This window comes from Notolabrus celidotus, chromosome 23 (assembly GCF_009762535.1).
Source record: "Notolabrus celidotus isolate fNotCel1 chromosome 23, fNotCel1.pri, whole genome shotgun sequence".
In the NCBI taxonomy this organism is placed as follows: Eukaryota; Metazoa; Chordata; class Actinopteri; order Labriformes; family Labridae; genus Notolabrus; species Notolabrus celidotus.
In genome coordinates, this window is record NC_048294.1 from 21,754,158 (window position 1) to 21,775,060 (window position 20,903).

Genomic DNA, 20,903 nt, shown 5'->3' on the forward strand with positions numbered 1-20,903 from the left:
TTTTTTGTACTTTAACTTAAAATAATTAATTGTCAATGAATTACTGAGTAGTTTTTTAAGGGTCACGTTGCTATCTTAGATAAAAATCAGCATTGCGCCAGATTGATGGCTTCTCTCTTTTTAAAATAAAATATTAGTCATGACATTTTTGTGTCATTATTCAACATTTTTTGGCAGTAACAAAAAGTTCCCTATGATAAAACTCAAACTGGAATCATTATAGGAATAACAAATAGCCCCCTGAGTGTGACACAGACACAATGTTCTTGTCCTTGTCAACCTGTTTCTTTACCAACTAAAAATTCCTCAGTGGAGCTTTAATAAACTTTATGCGGTAAAATGTACTCTATACTTTATGGGCACTATAAAAAGAATATAAAATATATAGAAAAACTAGAGACACTAAAGTTACTATTATTTATTAAAATAATACAGAAAATTATGAATTATTTTTAGCAAGTTTTGTTTATTTTTTGGGCTTAAATGTATTTGTTAAATCAAGAATTAAGTCAAATATTTTGGATTCTATCCTTACTTCTGCATATCTCGTGTTTTATTAAATCACTTTTTTATTTTAAAGTCTTCATATGAAACTTTTCTTCCTTTAACTTTAAAATAATTCATTGTCAATGAATAACTGAGCAGTTTTTTGAAGGGTCACGTTGCTATGATAAAAGTCAGCATTGCGCCAGATTGTTGGCTTCTTTCTTCAAAAAAATAATATTACTCATGACATTTTTGTGTCATTATTTAACATTTTTTGGCTGCAACAAAAAGTTCCTTACAATAAAAGTCAAACTGGAGTCATTCTGAGAATGAGAAATAGCCTCCTGAGTGTGACACAGACATTATGTTCTTGTCCTTGTCAACAGTGAAGTCATCATGTTGACTTTTTAAAGCGGTGCATTACAAACAGTTACTCAATCATTTTCTTCAAACAGGTTTCAGATACTTTCTACCGGAAACCTTGTTCTCTGCATCTCCAGCAGCTTCACTATCCACTCAGTCCTGCACACAGATGTAGGTGGGGCGAAGGAGGCGACAGAGCAGCCCTGTCAAGAAGTTTTTAGTGTCCCTACAGTCGCGTTTCTGGTGTTTTAATTCCTCTAAAAGCAAAGTTACAGACACACAGAGGTGTACAAGGAGCAGTGGGAGTCGGACTCGGACACAGCCATGGACAGTAAGTGCAGCTGGGTTTCTTCACTCGGCCTGTTTACTCAGCTCAGAGTCAGGAGGTGAAACTGTAATAGGAACTGTTGTGCGCACAGGGGAAAGCCCCGCTGCCATTGGGCTGTGCGCTCACAGGAGGAGTCTGCTCTAAACTCGCTTCAAGTTTGAAATCAAGCATAACTTTGTGCTTTTAGACTTATATTAAGTCAAATGTGATGTTGTTTTTTTTTTGTTCAGTCCTCTGAGTGTGTCTACCTCACCTGACAGGGGGTGAACTCAGCACTGCTGGGCAGCCAAGAGGCCTGGGTCAGTCCACCTCATGGATTTCCTTACACGCGAAACCTCATTCAAAAATGCGCCAATTCACTGCTTATCATGAACAAAGCGCTGTCATAATCTAATGTGAAAGCTTCACTGTCATTATACATAATATGTCTTACAGTCGGCTACCATGTAACCAACTTGGTAACATTATAACCCCGTCTTGATGTAATTGCTGCACGCTCTAAACCGCCCACCTTTATTCAGTTACTGGACGGCTGGTGGAAATAAAACCCCATGATATCACACGAGTGGTGAGATGCAGGGAAAATACATGCCGATGTGAAAAGCATCTCCTGACGATGCAAGATCAGCCCACGCTTCTATTTCACAGCACCTGTACTTATGCCTGCAAGTCAGATAACATTAAATATCTTGATTTTACAATGGAGTTTGGTGCATTAGTGTTTCCACCTTTTACATATCAAACTGCACAACTGTGATTGTTCAAATATGAGGAAAAGAGGAGGATTTAAGATTCCAGCATGTGAGACAGTTATCAAAAACATGACTGAGCAGTGACGTCTTTGTTTAGTTTGCCCAATACAGAGTGAAAGTGTTCGGATATTAGTACACTAAAGCTTTTATCCAGACATGTACTTTCACTTTCACAACATCAGGCTTATATAAACAGACAGTGATGCCAGGGGTCTGTTTTCTCAGAGCTGTTCATTTTGGCATAGTATCCTCAGTCTTAAATTAGTCTGGTTGGATTCTGGGAAGCAGACATGTTCCAACTTGGAAAGCGTCCCATGTTTTGTACATGAAACAATTCCTTTTGGCTGTTGGGTGGAGCTTTGACCACCTGATATTTTGTCACACCTGACTTCTTTCTATGAATCTCTTCAATTCATTAACAAAGCGCCTGAAACCAGAGCGCCCAGCGGCCGCCTCCTGCTCCTTGAGGAGAGTAATCTGACACTTATATTACACCCTGCCTGTTATCGTTTGCTTTGTTCTGCTCTCCGTCTTCTGTCTGAGCTCTGAGGGCCAGTTTATGATGAGTGATTATATTTAGCTGGGAAGACCTCGTTTCCCTGCAACCTTTGACCTCCTTGGACGCTGCACTGTCTTGTAGTTTTCCATCCCAACAAAACCACAAATGACAAACTCTTACTAAACCACAAATATGTGTTGAAAGCAGGGTTTGGTTTCTGTCATCTGCGTGTCACGTACTGTAGATGTAAACCACTAATTACTCTGGGACTGTAACTTACAAGTATCCTGTTTGTTTTCTTTCCACTACAGGTGTGTATGGATGGGGTCTACCCACACTCAACCCTGGTAAGGTGTTTTTTTTAAGTCAAGTTTTCAAGTTCAGTAGAAAACGGTGCTGATATCGAACATTTGTAATGAAAAGGCCGAATTCCTTATTGTGGTTTCTGTGTTTGTACATATTTCCAGACAAAACTGCTTTTAAGTCATGTTGTTTTCACAGTCCAACCAGGGAACGCTTGCATAGAGATCATCGAGCAGCCCAAGCAGAGGGGGATGAGGTTCAGGTACAAGTGTGAGGGGCGTTCAGCGGGTAGCATCCCTGGAGAGAAGAGCAACGACACCACAAAGACCCACCCAGCCATCAAGGTGAGCTGGATGCTGGATGCTGAATGGTTTCCCTTGTGGACGTTTGTAGTCTGAGTAGTGTGGACTAATGTTGTATTAGCAGGCTTTGGTGTATGCATGGGAACTAGTTCTTATGGAGAGCCAACCAGCATTTAGATTTCCCAACTTTCAGGAATGCACCAGAACCGACCAATCCATCCGCCATTCAACAAACAAACATTTTAAAAGTTGTTTTCTTCTCGACGAGAAGACAGTTGGGACAAAGCTTGACTTTTGACCTCACAGAAACTTGCACCATGATGTCATTTTAGCAGACTTAAGACTCATCAATCCCAAGGCAATCATTGGGTAATGAGTTTTTTCTGCTGAAGTAATCCAGAGCAACTAACTATTAACAGTGAAACTGAGACCTAAGACAAGACAAATGAATGGGCACACGGAAAAGAAAATCTCTGGTGAAAGTCATTTATCGCTAACTGTTGTCTACACCAGAATACCAGAAATTGGCAATCATTAGTCAATGGGTTCATTCAGCTGAAGTAATCTAGAGCGACTGACTGTTAACAGTGAAACTGAGATCTACAAGAAGACAAATGAATGGGTGCACAGAAAAGAAAGTCTTGGGTTGAAGTCATTTATCGCTAGTTGTTGTCTACACCAGAATACCAGAAATTGGCGGTGGTATCTTCACATATTCCTCCATGTATCAGCCTCACTGGTATTAGTGTTAAAAAGAAACAAACAGGGACCTCTTTGCTTAGAACAAGAGGTTATACACGATCCTTAGGAATTCATTTCTTTGAAGTGCAAACATCCTTCAAAAATGTATCATGTAATGAATCCTTCCCCATTTTTTCCCAAGAAAATCACATGAACAAGACACAGCTTAGTCAGTTTTCTTGTCTAAGTATGTGTACACTTTGATGCTGTAGTCACTGAAACGGACGCCAAGATCAGGGTGTGTCTACTGGACTAATCCCAAAATGATTATCTCACCAAAAAATGTCAAACTACTGCCAAGCCTCAAATACACAAATTCTCTTTCAACATTTGGCAAGAATCCATTCTTTAAGTGTTTTCTTTTTCCGGAAAAAACAACTGCATCACTTCTACTTCTATCTCTCCTCTCCCAACAGTAGCAGAGACTCCTTCAGGCATCACTTTATTTAGTTTTATAGATACTTTTTTTCTCCCAAACTGGTGAATTGTGTTTGTTAAAGGAAGTGACATCTCTCTCCAACAGGTGCACAACTACAGCGGCCCCCTGCGTGTTCGAATCTCCTTAGTGACGAAGAATGCCCCCCATAAGCCCCACCCCCACGAACTGGTCGGCAAAGACTGTAAACACGGCTACTACGAGGCTGACCTGCAGGAGAGAAGAATACACAGGTAGAGCAAATTGCCATAATGAGATAAAATCCCTCACAAAGTTTTGCAGCTGTGTGCAGTTTGCTCTTGTTTTGCGGATGATTGTGGAGATGAGCTGTCGGTATCTCCATCTTACATGCACTTCTTACAAGTTTATTGGGGAGTTGATTCATGACAGATGTGATTCTAATTTCTGAGTTTATCCAGCTTACATCCTCGCTCGCAAAGAGAAGCTCACTAGGGGGAGAAAAAACATGTGTAATACTACGGGGCTTGAGCCACAGACTGATACCCCACTTTTTATAAGAAGAGTGAAATCAAAGTGATATAAACAGACTAAATGTATAGGAATGTTATTTTTAGGTCACCTGTTGTCTTGATTTTTTTGCAGTGAGGCTCATTTGCATGTGAAGGCGCTTTTTTTTTGCCCAAAATGGATGCAGAATGGCTCATTTACAAAGTGACCCTATGTGCGCTGCAGTGCAGTGTGTGGTGCATTTATCTCTTTGCACGTGCTTTGTGAATTAGATAGTATCTATTCAGCTCATTTGAGGAGGTTAAACAGGTGCAAATGCCACGTAATCCTTTGGTGAATCAGGTCTTGATATGCCTTGCTGCAACCTTGCATCAAAACACAGACTGACCCAGATAAAGACAGGGAGGTGGTGTGTTTACTGTCGCCTTGGTAAAAGTGGACGCCAGTTCCACCCTGGGTTTTGAGATAAGTTAAACATTAACAGCATGAACTCTGTATAGACAAGATATGTTTGCTTCTACATTCTTATGTGAAAGCCTTACATTACATCAGGCAGCCCATGGATCGGATCAAGCCTTTAAAAAACAACATGTTTGGGCCTTTTCATCATCAGTATCATCGTTTTTGTAGTAGGCTGTTAAACGGTTTCATCATATTTTACACACGAAAAAAAAATGAAAGCATATGTTTTCAGAAAAGTTTAAGGAGAGGAGTTCACAGATGGTCAACAACAGCAACCTGCTAGTCCTGTAAGATACAAAAGGTGCATTTAACAGCGTCAACATCCGATTCCGAGCTTCCCAAGTCGGATAAAGCCAGTAGAAATGTCCAGCCCTGTGGCGCTTTATGTTTTTTAATCTACCCCCTTGTTGAAAAGGAATCACTCAGCCCTGTGTTGCATAACTCAACCCATACAATCGATGCAGAAGCAACCATGTTTGTATATCTTTGTCATGAGGGTGATGAAACTGAAACAAACAGAGTGTCCTGCCCTCCGCTGCCAGCTCTGTGATTCAGAGTGAGTCAGTGTACTGGTTTATATTACTCATTGTTTTGATGATGATCATTTACATTAGCAGTAAAGGCTGAGAAGAGCTACATGGCAGTCTGTGTCCAGCACTAGCAGACATCATATTGAATATTCTATAATGTGTAATATGGCATTTCAAGGATTGACTCCCGAGTTTCATGTTGAGTATTGAGCCACGCTAATTGGACAGTAATTACTTTCCTTTAAGAGTGCATATTAGTAGGCTTTATGAGTCCTTATATAATAATGACTACTTCTACAACTCTTAATTAGTGGCCTATTCATTTTCTAAGTACGTCTTACAAACTATGCATTGATGTGTGCCGTATGATTACTAATACAGAACCATTTAGCTCCATATGCATGATAATACATCTCAATATTTGTGTACAACCTAAAACATACTCTTAATTGGTTAATTTTAGGAAGTATCTTTATTTATATAATGAAAAATCCCAACAAATGTTACCTGAAGACTCTTTCCAAACAGAGCAGGTCTAGACCGTACTCTATGTTCTATTATTAACAAAGACCCAACATCAAGACAGGAAAAGATCCAGTCCCATCTTACAGACAGGACTCAGTCTGATCTCATCTTAATCCACCATGAGCAGAGCACTTTGCAGCATTTAGCAAGTTACAGTGGCAAGGACAAACTTCCTTTAACAGGCAGAAACCTCCAGCAGGACCAGACTCATGTTAGACACACATCTGCTGAGACCGTGTTGGAGAGAGGGATAGAGGGAGATGAAGAGAGAGAGATGATAGTGGTGAGACGGATAGTAGTGGTTGTAGCAGCTGGAATCTGGAACCTGTGAGACAAGGGAGCTCAGGGACTCCAGAAAAGTCTGTAGTTTGTAACTTTAATGGGACAGGAAGACTTAAAGGAAGTGACAGGCAGACAGAGGAGAGAGAGGGAAAGACAGGATCCCAGTGTGTCAGTTTGTCTGAGAGTGCTCTTAACTCACGGATGTGGTCTCTGACCCACAGTGATGAAGCTCTGTTATTTTTAATTTAAGCTTTTATGGGGAAAACTGAAGTGTTGGTGCACAGAAGATTAAAACTGGGGTTGAAGGAGTGAGCACTCACTCTATGTGCAAACGCTAAACTGGGTGTGAAATCATGGTGTCTGTTTCCTTATCTACAGCTACAGTAAATGAGAAACTGCATGCCGTGGTGGTTTCGGTAAGGTTTCGGTCTTAGGGTGTGTGTGCTTTTAGTTTTCAGAACCTGGGCATACAGTGTGTGAAGAAGAAGGATGTGAATGAGGCCATCGTGTGTCGGCTGCAGACCAATAATAACCCCTTCAACAGTAAGTGATCATGCTTAAAGAAGACTTTACAGCACAAAGCAGCATCTGTGTTTTTGCCCTTTCTCTGTTAAATCCATCATTATGGTGTGAAGAGTTGTCGGGCTGTGTGGGGTGAGTCCCTAAATGTTCCACTCAAATGTAGGACATCTTTTCAGAACATAGCTCACAGTGTAGCTTTTTATTTAGCTATATGAACAGACAGCTAGCTGGATAGGTAGCAGTTAAGCCAGGGGTGTCAAACATGCGGCCCGCAGGCCAAAACCACCCGCCAGAGGTTCCAACCCGGCACGCGGAATGATTTTGCAAAGTGAAAAAATTACAGAGAAGACATTAACTGCAATTTTTCAAAAAAATTAACTACTATTTAAAATGTATCCTCTTGGGGTCACATAAAATCATAGTGCTAACGGAGCACACCTGAACAGCTCTTTTTTTCCAGGACTTTTTTTCTCAAAGTGAGAAAATAGATTACTTGCTGTTTGCATAATCCGGTTCAGATTCATAAAGACTTTTTAGAGCACTATAAGATGATCCTAATAGCACTAAATTTTCATATATGTAAACTCGTCACAGTAACGGTGGATCCACAATCTTTGAAAGCAGCCACATATTGTACACGTGCTTACCATACATGTGGGTGCGTCACAGGCGCGCTCTGTCACTGGCACTACACCCCTGCATACAACACTGTCCAGCAAGCAAATGGTTCATGCTGGAGCTGAGGGGTCCACAGTCAACTTTACCTTGTGCATTATTATAATCTATCTGTTCTTCTGCTGTAAACATTGCACTGTGTGTCAGGTGAATGGGTAGCCTGTGTGCTCGGTGTGTTCGAAGCAGGTTTCAGTCCTTAAAGAGTAAAATATTCTGCCCAGTATGAGACTCATCATGGTGAAAAATACAACAGCTGTTTTTGTAGAAAGATAGTTAATGTAATGTGAACATTTTCAGAATGTACTTACACTTTTTTGCACAAAAACAAAGGGAAAAAATGAGTTGTCCTTTTCTATATGTTATTATGTTGTGATTTTACTGGTCCGGGCCCACTTCAGATCAACTTGGGCTGCATGTGGCCCCTGAACTGAAATGAGTTTGACGCCCCTGAGTTAAGCCTTTATATTTGTCTCGTAAATAAACAGCTAACTAGGTCCAGTTAAGCTGTTATGCCTCTACAGTAAAGAACTAGCTTACCTCATAGCTAGCAGCTTTAGCATATTTTGTGAACAAGCTAACTACTAAGTTAGCAGTTTGGCTAATAAATTTGTCCTATAAAACCAAGCTAACTTAGTGGTTAGCAGTTAGCTCTTAAACGCATCAAGTCAGTAAGAAGATAAGGAGGTAGTTAGGCATATCTTTATTTCAGCAAAAACTAGCTGTCCACATAGATAGCACTGTAGCTTTTATATTTTTATATAAAACTAGCAAACCACTTTAATAGCAGTTTAGCTTTTATATTATCACAGCTAGCTAACTCGTGAGGTAGCTTTCAAGAATTCATATCTTTCTAGTAAATAAGCTAACCAGGTCGTTAGCAGTGTTTTATACTTGCCAAGTGAAACCTAGTTAACAACATGATTAGCCGTTTAGCTTCAATAATCCCATAGTAAAAAAAAAAAAAAGCTACCTAGTAAGTTAGCAGTTTAATATACATACAGAGGTGGAAACAAGTTATCGGACACCCTTGAAATTTTACACAATCTCAAATATTGTCATGAAATATTTGTGGAAGAATCTTTTTTGTGTTTCAAGCATTAGACAGACACAAACAAATACAAATTATATATTTTTTGTTTATTGTTTACAAGAAAAATTAACAAAGTTAAATTCTTGACAGTTTCAATTTGTCAGTTCTCAACATTTGTCGGTATCAAAGTCAACAAATAACAGAGAATGTGTTCAAAACTGAACAAAAAATAAAGAAACCTGGCTGTGACTGCACTAAAAGAAATTGCACTTGAAGATGATACTGAATATAATATTTCACAAACGCATGGGGTGTCCGAAAACTTTTTTCTACCAGTGTATGTGTCGTGTAAATAAAAGGTCAAAATGGTAGTTAGCTTTTAGGCTTAAATTTAGCAAGTAAATAAAGTTAGTAAGCAAAAATACGTTTATATGTGTCTTGTAAATGGAGTGCCATCTAGTTAGTCTATAGTTTAACTTTTAAATCCACAATAACAAGCTAATTTATAGTTGAATTACAAGCTTATAAATGATCTTTTAGTGGTTTAGTTAGCGGTATAGCTCTGGTCTCAACTGTTTCAATAACAGCTTAGAAAGAATGATTTTGCAGCCACCAAAATGTTGAAAGAAATCACCAGAAAAGTCTTGCTGCAGTATAAAAATATTGGGAAGAGTTTATGGAAATGTCTAACTCCTACGTAATCTGATACGTAGGTAATTTAGCCTCTTGTCTTGGTGTGTATGGAGCTAGCTAGCTAGATAACATCAGAAGACAGAGCCACTAAAACGGCACCAGAGTCACAAACTTAAACAATGTCTTTCTCTCACGGTTTAATTAAGTTCATTGAGTTTAAAGCAGTGACTTCCTTTACATAAAGCTAAATCATTAATCAGCAGTCAGTTGATTGTGCTATAAACAAACAAAAAGGATATTTATTCAGTTACAATAACCGGAAAGAAGTGTAAGTTGTTGCGTTCCCTCTTGGTCTGATGTTTAAACACTGATAGCCTACTTATGACAGGATGCCAGACTGATTATGTGTTTCATGATTGTGCACCCCGCCCTTCCCCTGCTGTGTTCTGGCTGCAGTTCCTGAGGCGAAGGTGTGGGAGGAGGAGTTTGACCTGAATTCAGTGCGGCTCTGCTTCCAGGCCTCCGTCACTCTGCCCACAGGGGAGCTCATTCCACTGGAGCCCGTGGTATCTCAGCCCATTTATGACAACAGTGAGTGCACAACACACACATTATATAACACACAAGTTCATGCACAGTTAATAGGCTTTAACTAATGCTGATTTCTCAATGCTGGGATTGATACTTTTAAGTGCTGGCTGTTGAAACAACCATCTACTTGATGAAATGATGATTTAAGCATCTCTGCTTTTTGTATTCAAGCATGTTGTTTAAACACACTGAGAATGTCATCTTGGGCTTGGGGGAACACTTGTCCACATTTCTCTTGAATAAAGAAGACTAAATTAATAACTGATGTACAGAGGGAATAATCAGATTGCAGATTTGATCATTGAGGGGTGGCTATGATTGTGAGTTGCGGCCTTTGTAAGCATCTTTTGTCTATTTAAAATTGCACAAAAATCACATGCGTAAAGTGCTGTCCCCATGATTTGGGTGTGAGGGTAAGCTAATTGACCCATATTAGATTGTAGAAGAGGGCTGAACTCTCACAAGCTTTGCTCCAGCTCTTATGTCATCTGTAACCTTTGATTATCTCTTTGTCCTCTTTGCTTTTAACTTTTATTTTCAGCCTTAAAGTTTTTACAAGAATAAGGCAGCACAGTGGCTCAGGGGTTTACTGATGCTTCAAACCAAGACTGTCCTGTGGCTGGCCTTTCTGTGTTTGTTTGTGAGGGTTTCTCCTGCCTTGAAAAACATACGTGTTTTATATAAATCTAGAGAGGGAGTATTTTTAGTCTGTCAGATGCTGTGCCTTTTTATTTTTGTACTCAAAACTGTACCAAATATGTGTCTCTTTAAGGAGAATTTTAAAGAACTTGTGATAGGTGTGCTTCCACTGGCTCTGCTGTGTTGCGTTTCTGCTCCTTCTCAGCTCCGGCAATCCGAGCCCTGCACAGCAGATACACAAGACTTCTGCTTTTGCCAGAAGTTGGAGCACGGTGCATTAATCAGCACAGGGCAGATTGAGCTAGACAGAAAGTCAACAAACATCTAGTTGCTTTTCAGAATAAAACACTCCAGGTTGTATTTCACTTAGCTACTAAGTCAACAAACCGTCATTACGAGTGGAGTCAGGGCTGGAGTCAACAGGTCAGAGGTTTTCAGAGGACCATAAACACAACATGGCTGAGGTGAAGCACATCATGGAGGTAGAAAACCATTACTTCATTAATTACCCCAGGAGTCCTCTGCCTCATGACTCCAGCTGTCTGGCGATAGCACTCCTTACCCCTTGAGTGTTGAGGGACAAGAGAGCACAGAGCCAAATGGATCTGGTGGAAGTCCAGTGTTAGCGTGCACAAGTTCAATTCCAACCTGCTGCTCTTTGTTGCATGTCGTCCCCCACTCTCTCTTTCCTGTTTCTTACTCTATCCACAGTTTCATCCCGTTTAATTCAGGCATTAAAGCACAAAAAATTATTCTTTAAACATTCTCATGCTTTCGGCAGGTTTTTGGTGGTCATTTTTTTATGGTTTGCACATTATGCCTATTAAAAATGACTAATTTAACCCTAATGTTAATGTTTGTTACTCAATAATGTTCCTGGGTCAATTTGACCCGGGGCATATTCAATTACCCAAAGAGTTAGAACCCCAAACATTTTTTGGGCGGCTTTTACACCTTTTATTGATAGCAAAGACGACAGTGGATAGTGTAAGAAACTGGAAGAGAGTGGGGGAATGACATGCGGGAAAGGAGCCACAGACTGGATTTGAACTTGGGCCGCCTGCGACATGGGCGCGCAACTTAACCAGTAGGCCAAGTTCGAGCCCCAAAATACATGTTTTAAAATCTAATTCTTAACTCCATTACTAACCATTTAAATCCAGGTTTGGTCCATTGGTGTTCTTTAATCCTCACAGATCATGGTTCAATGAGGATAACTCACTCGTTTTTCATTAAAATTCATGTTAAAACCATTCTAATGTACATTGCAAAGCCCTAAATATAAAACAATAGTTTTACATGACATATAGTTTTGTTTATTTTATTTTAAATTTTGAATTATTTTTCTTTATGAAGTGATGTTGATAAATTAACACGAGACACCCCTTCTGTCACATACTGCCCAGATTTTTATGCTGCATTTAGCTGGTTTGGAAGGCATATATTACCTTAAATAGACTTTAAAAAGGGTCAATTTGCCCGCAGCATAACAGGAGGGTTAAACATTTAGGGCCATAAGTAAGGGGCTTCCATTGAGCTGAATGTCAGCTTTGAAAGTGTGTCTTTTGCTTATTAAAGGACTTTGATGCCTTTAGTCAAGGGATCGGACAGCAGATAGAGGAAGAAACTGGGATAAGAAAGATGTGGACGATGTGTGGATGCAACAATGGATCTTTTTAGTATTATGATGTCTTACTTTATGCACTCATTAGTTTTTAATGTATAGTATATCGTGATGCTGTGTCTTGACGGGGATTGCAGCTGCAGTTACAGTGTAATTTCTGCAAAGGATGAATAAAGTACCCATTATTGTTCATTTAAAGAGAGAAAAACACAAAGAAAGAATAATTTAGAAGAAGTCATTTCATATTTTGTCCGCCTGATGCCTGTTTTGTGTGTTATGAAGGTTAGTGTGCTAATCCGTCGACTTAGTGTGGGTTTTTTTCGCTCACAAATGCTTTCTAGGAAGTGTGTTTCAACCTTACACCAGTTTATTTTGTATCTTTGCTGCATTAAGAACAAGCTAAGTAGTAGTAATCTTTTTTGGGGGGTGTTAATGTTTAGCCTCAGTGTTGTACTTATTTGTTCACAGTTGCTTTGTCTTCTCTCAGGGGCCCCAAACACTGCCGAGCTGAAGATCTGCAGAGTCAACCGCAACACTGGAAGCTGCAAGGGGGGCGATGAAATCTTTCTGCTTTGTGACAAAGTGCAAAAAGGTACAATGAGATATGACTGTACTGTGTATAGAATCACACTACACATCTACTTTCACATTCAACAATTCATAAATAGCGCTCAGGAGTGACTGAGCAGACGTAAAGCTTGAAATGTATCCAGAGAGGAAGAGGTGTAAACTGTTCACACCCCTGAGACGTCAGTGAGAGTAAGTCAGTACTCAACCTTCTTTTGAAGCTATTATCTACAAGTGAACTACGATCTGCGATTACTCAGAAGTTTGTAGTGTCGCTTTGCTCTCACAGCGTAGACGATTAAATAGAAACCTCTGATGTGGTAACAGCAGTTTTAAAAAAAGACCTTGAGAGATACAGCGTTTCTGAGATGCAAACAGGAGCCACTTTAAAACATTATAAAGGAATTAAATGCAACAAGATTCATGGTTTAAGATTCAGTTGGCGCAGGGGTTCCCAAACTTTACAGCCCCAACCAACAAAATATAGGTGCCAAAGACTCGCAGCCCCCACTGTCCCTCAGAGTGATTTAATGTGTCTTCATTTAGCTGATCTGCAGAAAATTAGCCTACCTATATGAGCATGTGTCTGTGTTTCCTGTGCCTTCATGAATTAACCTACTGCTACTGATGCTTTTGATAATTAAGTTATGACTAACCCTAAACCTAGGAGTCATCTAGCAACAAAGAAAGGCAGAAAACTCATTACGTTTTCTATTTTCAAGGTTTTATTGCAGGGTTAGCTACTATTTTTGTTGATATTTTTTACTATAATGTGTAAAATGTACTATTTTAGATAACTTAAAAAGAAAAAACATTCTGGAAGACATCTAACAACCCCCCATACACAAAAGTAACAATAAAGACGGTCTGTTTTCATGATGATGGTGGCGTTTGCTTTGTAGCTTAAATAGAGGCACCTGTATTAATTCAGTGGGTTTCATACCCACATATAAACTCCACACAGGAGCTTTAGATAACATTTACAGATACATGAGTAAATAAGAAAGCAAAATAATGCTGCAGTATTCGTGGCACCAGTTAAATGACTGTTTGATATAATTAGTGTTAGCTTTCGCAGCTTGGGAGTCCTTTAGACTCTTTTAGCTCACTGTCTCAAATTTTTCTCCACTCTTCCTGTTTTTTATAATAATTTTTTTAATCAGTACTAGGCTGCTTTTTTAGAAATTAGCATCTGAAGAGCCACAATTTTGTTTCTTAAGAGCTGGTGAGGCCAAAGCAGAGCTAAAAGGATCCTGGATACTGTTCTGACTTTCACTCAGCTGTAAACCATGCTCCTTTATAATAATACTGAAAACACTGTCTCTGTAAGTTTGCATCTCAGCTTTCAGATAACACATTGTGCACTCAACCGCTCTGAGGGGATATTTTTGTCACTGTCATTTCACGTGAGGTTTCGTTGTGTGTCGCAGTGACTGTGTGAGTGTATGAAATGCAAAGGAGTCATGTTACCCTGATAATGACTTCTATCACGAAGCAAGAGCTCTCTTCCTCTATTCAGATGTCCACTTATCATTTATCCTCTCTTCTAATGAGTTAACACGCTACGTACATGTAGAGTGCAAATTAGCTGCTCACCACCGCATTTGTGTGCACGACACTTCACGTGCTAACAGATTCTGGTGGATTTTTGAGTAACTCACAAGTTTTCTTTTCCTCTTTTTTAAATCTTAGCGGTTTATTTCTCCTTATTAAAAGCATGAGTGAGATTTACTGGGTATACTTAAACCTTCAATCAGTGAAAAACCTGTGCACCCTGACAACTCCAACTTCAAATCTTATGATCCAACTTAAACATTTTCCCTGACCTCTCAAGGAGACAAATTAAATTAAACTATATTAAGATTAAAAGCAGATGCCTGTGGGGCAAAAAAGTATTCAGTCAGCCACTGATTTTGCAAGTTCTCCCACTTAGAAAGATGAGAGAGGTCTGTCATTTTCATAAGAGGTAAACTTCAACTATGAGAGACAAAATGAGAAAAAAAACATCCAGGGAATCACATTGTAGGATTTTTAAAGAATTTATTTGTAAATTATGGTGGAAAATAAGTATTTGGTCAATAACAAAAGTTCAACTCAATACTTTGTAACATAACCTTTGTTGGTAATGACAGAGGTCAAACGTTTCCTGTAAGTCTTCACCAGGTTTGCACACACTGTAGCTGGTATTTTGGCCCATTCCTCCATGCAGATCTCCTCTAGAGCAGTGATGTTTTGGGGCTGTCACTGGGCAACACAGACTTTCAACTCCCTCCACAAATTTTCTATGGGGTTGAAGTCTAGAGACTGGCTAGGCCACTCCAGGACCATGAAATGCTTTTTACGGAGACACTCCTACGTTGCCCGAGCGGTGTGTTTGGGATCATTGTCATGCTGGAAGACCCAGCCACGTTCCATCTTCAATGCTCTCACTGATGGAAGGAGGTTTTGGCTTAAAATCTCACGATACATGGCCCCGTTCATTCTTCCCTTAACACGGATCAGTCCTCCTGTCCGCTTTGCAGAAAAACAGCCCCAAAGCATGAGGTTTCCACCCCCATGCTTCACAGTAGGTATGGTGTTCTTGGGATGCAACTCAGCATTCTTCTTCCTCCAAACACGACGAGTTGAGTTTTTACCAAAAAGTTCTACTTTGGTTTCATCTGACCACATGATATTCTCCCAATCCTCTTCTGGATCATCCATATGCTCTCTGGCAAACTTCAGATGGGCCTGGACATGTACTGGCTTAAGCAGGGGGACATGCCTGGCGCTGCAGGATTTGAGTCCCTCTCGGCGTAGTGTGTTACTGATGGTAGCCTTTGTTACTTTGGTCCCAGCTCTCTGCAGGTCATTCATCAGGTCCCTCCGTGTAGTTCTGGGATTTTTGCTCACCGTTCTCATGATCATTTTGACCCCACAGGGAGATTATCAATGGTCTTGTATGTCTTCCATTTTATTACAGTTGCTCCCACAGTTGATTTATTCACACCAATCTGCTTGCCTAGATTCACTCTTCCCAGCCTGGTGCAGGTCCACAATTTTCTTCCTGGTGTCCTTCGACAGTCCTTTGGTCTTGGCCATGGTTGAGTTTGGAGTCTGACTGTTTGAGGCTGTGGACTGGTGTCTTTTATACAGATAACGAGTTCAAACAGGTGCCATTAATACAGGTAACGAGTGGAGGACAGAAGAGCTTCTTAAAGAAGAAGTTACAGGTCTGTGAGAGCCAGAAATCTTGCCAGCTACAGTGTGTGCAAACCTGGTGAAGACTTACAGGAAATGTTTGACCTCTGTCATTGCCAACAAAGGTTATGATACAAAGTATTGAGTTGAACTTTTGTTATTGACCAAATACTTATTTTCCACCATAATTTACAAATAAATTCTTTAAAAATCCTACAATGTGATTTCCTGGATTTTTTTTTCTCATTTTGTCTCTCATAGTTGAAGTGTACCTCTGATGAAAACTACAGACCTCTCTCATCTTTCTAAGTAGGAGAACTTGCAAAATCAGTGGCTGACTAAATACTTTTTTGCCCCACTGTATTTCTGATCCCCTTTCTTCATATATTAGAGTCTAAAAGGTACTTCAAGATTCCAAGCAGCTTGCTCTAGTTGAGAGCCACCACACCAGACAAAACGGCTGCAGTTTCATCTTTTTGGGAAAATGTGTGTAACTGAAGTTTGCCCACAAAAATTGGTATGATATTTATGCGGCTGAAAAGCTCAGATTTTTATCACAAGTGTCGTTCTACTTTACACAAAGACTGTCTGAAACTGTAAAAACAGGCTCCGTTTTTTAATCCGCAAGAGAAGTCACGTTGCTCTCTTCAACGGCGCCCAACTGTGTCTGTTTCTGAAGCGCTGTTTTGAAGCCAATTGTCGGCGGGAGCCATATTGTAAATGCTGAACTCAACCTAACTAGTGCGAGGTAAAGAGGCGGGTTTTGAGGCTCCTAGCCAACAGCTATGTGTTCCTGCCTGTTAGTCAAGTCAGCCATGTCCTTATTTGGGCAAAACTCGTAATCTTAATATCTTTTGAACTGTCACATTAGAAAGAAATTCACCCCCCGTACAGTGTGTGCTGCTAGAGAAATTAGCTACCTAGAGCCAAGCCATTTTTTGTACCAGGCTGTAAACATGTTTATTTCTGCTGTAAAGATCGTCTTCTTTGAATTGGTGTGTATGTGGTTTTCAGTGTTTCAGCAGCCAGCCTCCAGTCTGTTTGAGATATTGTGTGACTTTGGTTAGTTGTTGGTCCTATATGATATTTGTGTGATGCACAAAACTAAATGAATGTCAGTATTTTTTATGTTATTATGGCAGAAGCTGAGATTGAGCAGCGACTTTCGTGCTCTAAAAGGTGAAGTCACTTAGTTAATGGAGGTTTGAAGAGCGCGAGAGCATCTGTTGTCAGCTTCAGTATTTCCTAATGTGTCTTATGTTCTGTCCCCCTGCAGAGGATATCGAGGTGCGTTTCTTCCAGGACTCCTGGGAGGGAAAAGGCACTTTCTCCCAGGCAGACGTCCACAGGCAGGTGGCCATTGTCTTCCGCACACCACCGTATCGTGACACAAATCTTCAAGAGCCCATCCGAGTGAAGATGCAGCTCCGCCGACCCTCCGATCGCGAAGTCAGTGAGCCGATCGATTTCAAGTACCTGCCTGTTGACCCAGGTGAGCGAAGGATCCCGTCTGCTATCACAGCTTCTCCTCTCAAAATGCAAACTGTTCTTTAAACCCAGTCTGATCACTGCCTCTGTTGAAATGAACTCTTACAGACGAATACAGGCTAAGTGAGAAGAGGAAGCGTACAGGTGACATGTTTCAGAGCCTGAAGCTGGGCCCCATGCTGTCTAGTGGTACGTTAAAGACAAATTCCTTCATCCATAAGATAATACTTCTTTATTTCTGTGTTATAATCATGTCTGATTTTTAATTTCAGTGACGATTCCACAAGACAGACGGCACATCAGCCCGGCAAGGAGAACAGTCACCGCCAAGCCTCCAACAATGAGTTCACAACCTGGTGAGAGTTCAAAATATGTATCACAACAGCCGATCAATACTTTGATTAGTCTGTTCTTCCTTAACAGGGGACTAATTATTAATAACAGAGCTCTGTGATAGATTACAGACGTTTAAGAACCACGTCTGCTGATATCACTACGCTGAAAAGAGCCTGGGTTATGATCGTCATCTCGTTAATCGTGCACAAAAGTCACGAGAGGTTCAAAGACATAAAGAGCTGTAGGACAAAGTAATATTCTTCAGACTGTAGTAGTTCTTTAGTTAAGTGTTATGTGAAGCAAAAAAATAAAGACCTCCAGGGGGAGACCAGACCAATCTACTACCAGTCAGGGTCCTGCACCTTTAAATACGTTTAAATATAGTTTAATAAGCTAGACTTTCAAGAATATTAATCCTGAAAAAAGAAATGCAATGGGCACTTCAGTTGTTTAATATTGCAATAAACAAGTATGAGTTAAGCACTGATAATGTACTTCCAGTATTTTTATATTTATATGTTTTTATGGCACACGCTCGTGTTGGAGTAACTGAAGCTGTGATGCGCACAGGCCTGATCAGCCATATGTTATTTAAATTTAAGTATAAAAAAATCACATGATTATGTTCTTGAACTGCTGCTCTTGCATTATATTTATCCACCTGTCTTATATCTGTAGTGCCCCCTGGTGCCGCAGCAGCTAAACTCCAGCCCGCCTACTCCTACGGCCAGCCAGGCCAGCTCTTCTCTGTCCAGCCCAAAGTGGAGTCCTCCCCCTCCATCTCTGCTGCTACCACAAACCAGACATGGAGGATCATGGAAGGCCTGAGCCTGGGCACGCAGCCCAAAGCCACCCCGGTGCCCAACTTCACAATGAGCCAGCCACAACCCTCCTCCTCCTCCTCCTCTTCCTCTTCTGCCACCACATCCACCATCAACCAGGACTTCTCCACTGTCAACCTGTCAGACCTTCAGAAATTCTTCCCCAACATTTCCTCGGCCATGGCCCAGGAGCAGGCTGCTCCTCAGGGAAGCGCTGCCTCCTTGCAGACCGGCAGCTCCTTCACCCTGCACGGCTCTCAGTTCCCGGTGGATTCGCAACTTTTGGACGATGACATCCCGACCTTCCCGAGCTTCGATGAAGTCCAGGCCAGAGGTACTCTGGACAGCCTGAACATGGATGAATTTGAGGACCTTCTGAACCCCTCTCTCATGGGTGATAGTGGAAACGGCATTATTTTAGCGTCAGGCCACCAAGTTGTCCCTCCCTCTGTGTCCCAGAATGGTGCAGCCTCTTCCCAGAACTCTTCTGACCCAGCCTGCAACCCAGGAAGCACCTGGATGAATTACCCCACCAGCATCGTCAGCCTGCTCAACAACGAGGTCATGACTGACATGGCACCCACTTACAGCAACCACAGACCCGCGGTGCTGGATGAGTTTGACGAGCTGATGTCGGCCGACGAGGATCGTCTCATTTCCATTTTTAACAGCGGGAGCCAAGTCAGGTCCGTCCCAGGTCACCCGACTTAAAGTTTGTCGGAGAAGTTTTAAGATGGACAAATTCACACAGACCACTTGTAGCAGCCTCCTCCAGACTTGAACTCCTTTATGGTTGTTAAAGGAGAAGGAATCAAGGTGGATATGCAGTGCTGAAAAAAAGCACAAAAACTTTTAACCGTGGATACTGACACACGGGCAGAGACAAGCCATCATCCTTGCTAAGCTCTCATTTAGCATCAATCATTAACTTTTCTAACAACTGTGTCAACCTGAAGTTATCGACATACAAAGGCTTGTTTTATAAAGACAGTCACATTGCAGGAAGCTGATTCAACAATGTCTGACCACTCTGATCACCTTCTTTTGGAGCCAAAATCCAGATTATAGTCAATGAATTTATTCACACAACAGCCATTTTCTTCTGGCATCTCGCTCTGTATCCAAAGCTCAAATTTTTGTACACATTTGTTCTGCTGTGTTTCAGGTTTTCTAAATGTGTTAACATAGAAAGAAAGACAATTCATTATATTTGTCTGCTTCTCAAGTGATCAAAAGCTATTACAATAATGGACGGTGAAAATCCAGCGTCATGTTGGGCTCGATTCAGGGTAAAACAACAGACTTAGTAACATGCTAACCCTCACTTATGCCACGGTGGTGCAAAGTACTTGATTCTGATAAGTTATCACACACCAGCCTTTCAGAGCAACATCTATTTTTAATAGCTAGGGATCACAGACTTTGGAGGACAGTCTGTGATCATATCAACAGGGAGAAAGAAAGTTTGGTGCATGCAGTAGACATTTAACAGATAACGCCTCGGGATACACCAAGGTAATCTCAAAGACGGACGGTGACACGTTTACCTTGATGTGAGAAATAACAGCTGAGTCAGCTGTTTCAAGAAGGCTACAGAGTAAACGTTACTATGAATGTGTATAGAAATATAACCATTTCAAAATCAATAAAATAATTTCCATATCAGTACCTGGTGTAGATTTATTATTTCTACGTTGAATAAAAACAGGATTCCTAACACTCACAATCAGTCTCTATTTATAAAACGCCAAATCACATCAAATCTTACCTGAAGACTCTGTCCAAAAAGAACAGGGTAGCAAAGACCCAACATCAAGACAGGATAAGATCCAGTCCCATCTTACAGACAGGACTCAGTCTGATCTCATCTTAATCCACCATGAACAGAGCACTTTGCAGCATTTAGCAAGTTACAGTGGCAAGGACAAACTTCCTTTAACAGGCAGAAACCTCCAGCAGGACCAGACTAATATTAGACACACATCTGCTGAGACCGTGTTGGAGAGAGGGATAGAGGAGATGAAGAGAGAGAGAGAGATGATACAAGTGGTGAGACGGATAGTAGTAGTTGTCCAGCACGTCCACAGCAGCAGGCCGTCTACAGCAGAGATCCAGAGGAACCTACGAGACAAGGGAGCTCGGTTAGTAACTTTAAGGGGACAGGAAGACTTTAAGTGACAGGCAGACAGAGGAGAGAGATAGGATCCTAGTGTCAGTGCCCCTGGCAGTCTAAGCCTATAGCAGCATAACTAAGAGCTGGTCCAAGCCTGATCCAGCTCTACCTATTAGCTTTATCAAAAAGGAAAGTTTGAAGCCTATT

General features: G+C 40.8%; 1 protein-coding gene across 1 annotated transcript; it reads left to right on the top strand.

Moving 5' to 3' along the window:
- Positions 1 to 999: 999 nt before the first annotated feature.
- On the top strand, positions 1,000 to 20,251 carry rela (v-rel avian reticuloendotheliosis viral oncogene homolog A). Its single transcript, XM_034676483.1, has 11 exons — positions 1,000 to 1,180; positions 2,740 to 2,775; positions 2,930 to 3,075; positions 4,298 to 4,443; positions 6,929 to 7,020; positions 9,794 to 9,928; positions 12,679 to 12,783; positions 17,215 to 17,430; positions 17,535 to 17,615; positions 17,699 to 17,782; positions 18,441 to 20,251. Exons 1-11 carry the CDS (start codon positions 1,174 to 1,176, stop codon positions 19,292 to 19,294), a joined length of 1,902 nt encoding a protein of 633 aa, XP_034532374.1. The 5' UTR covers positions 1,000 to 1,173; the 3' UTR covers positions 19,295 to 20,251.
- The last annotated feature ends 652 nt before the right edge of the window (positions 20,252 to 20,903 follow it).

What these genes read in the sequence shown, in the direction of transcription:
- rela (XM_034676483.1), top strand. An exon ending in TCAGCCCATTTATGACAACA is followed by an intron (nt 9,929 to 12,678) that starts GTGAGTGCACAA and finishes GTCTTCTCTCAG; the next exon opens with GGGCCCCAAACACTGCCGAG. An exon ending in GGGCCCCATGCTGTCTAGTG is followed by an intron (nt 17,616 to 17,698) that starts GTACGTTAAAGA and finishes TTTTAATTTCAG; the next exon opens with TGACGATTCCACAAGACAGA.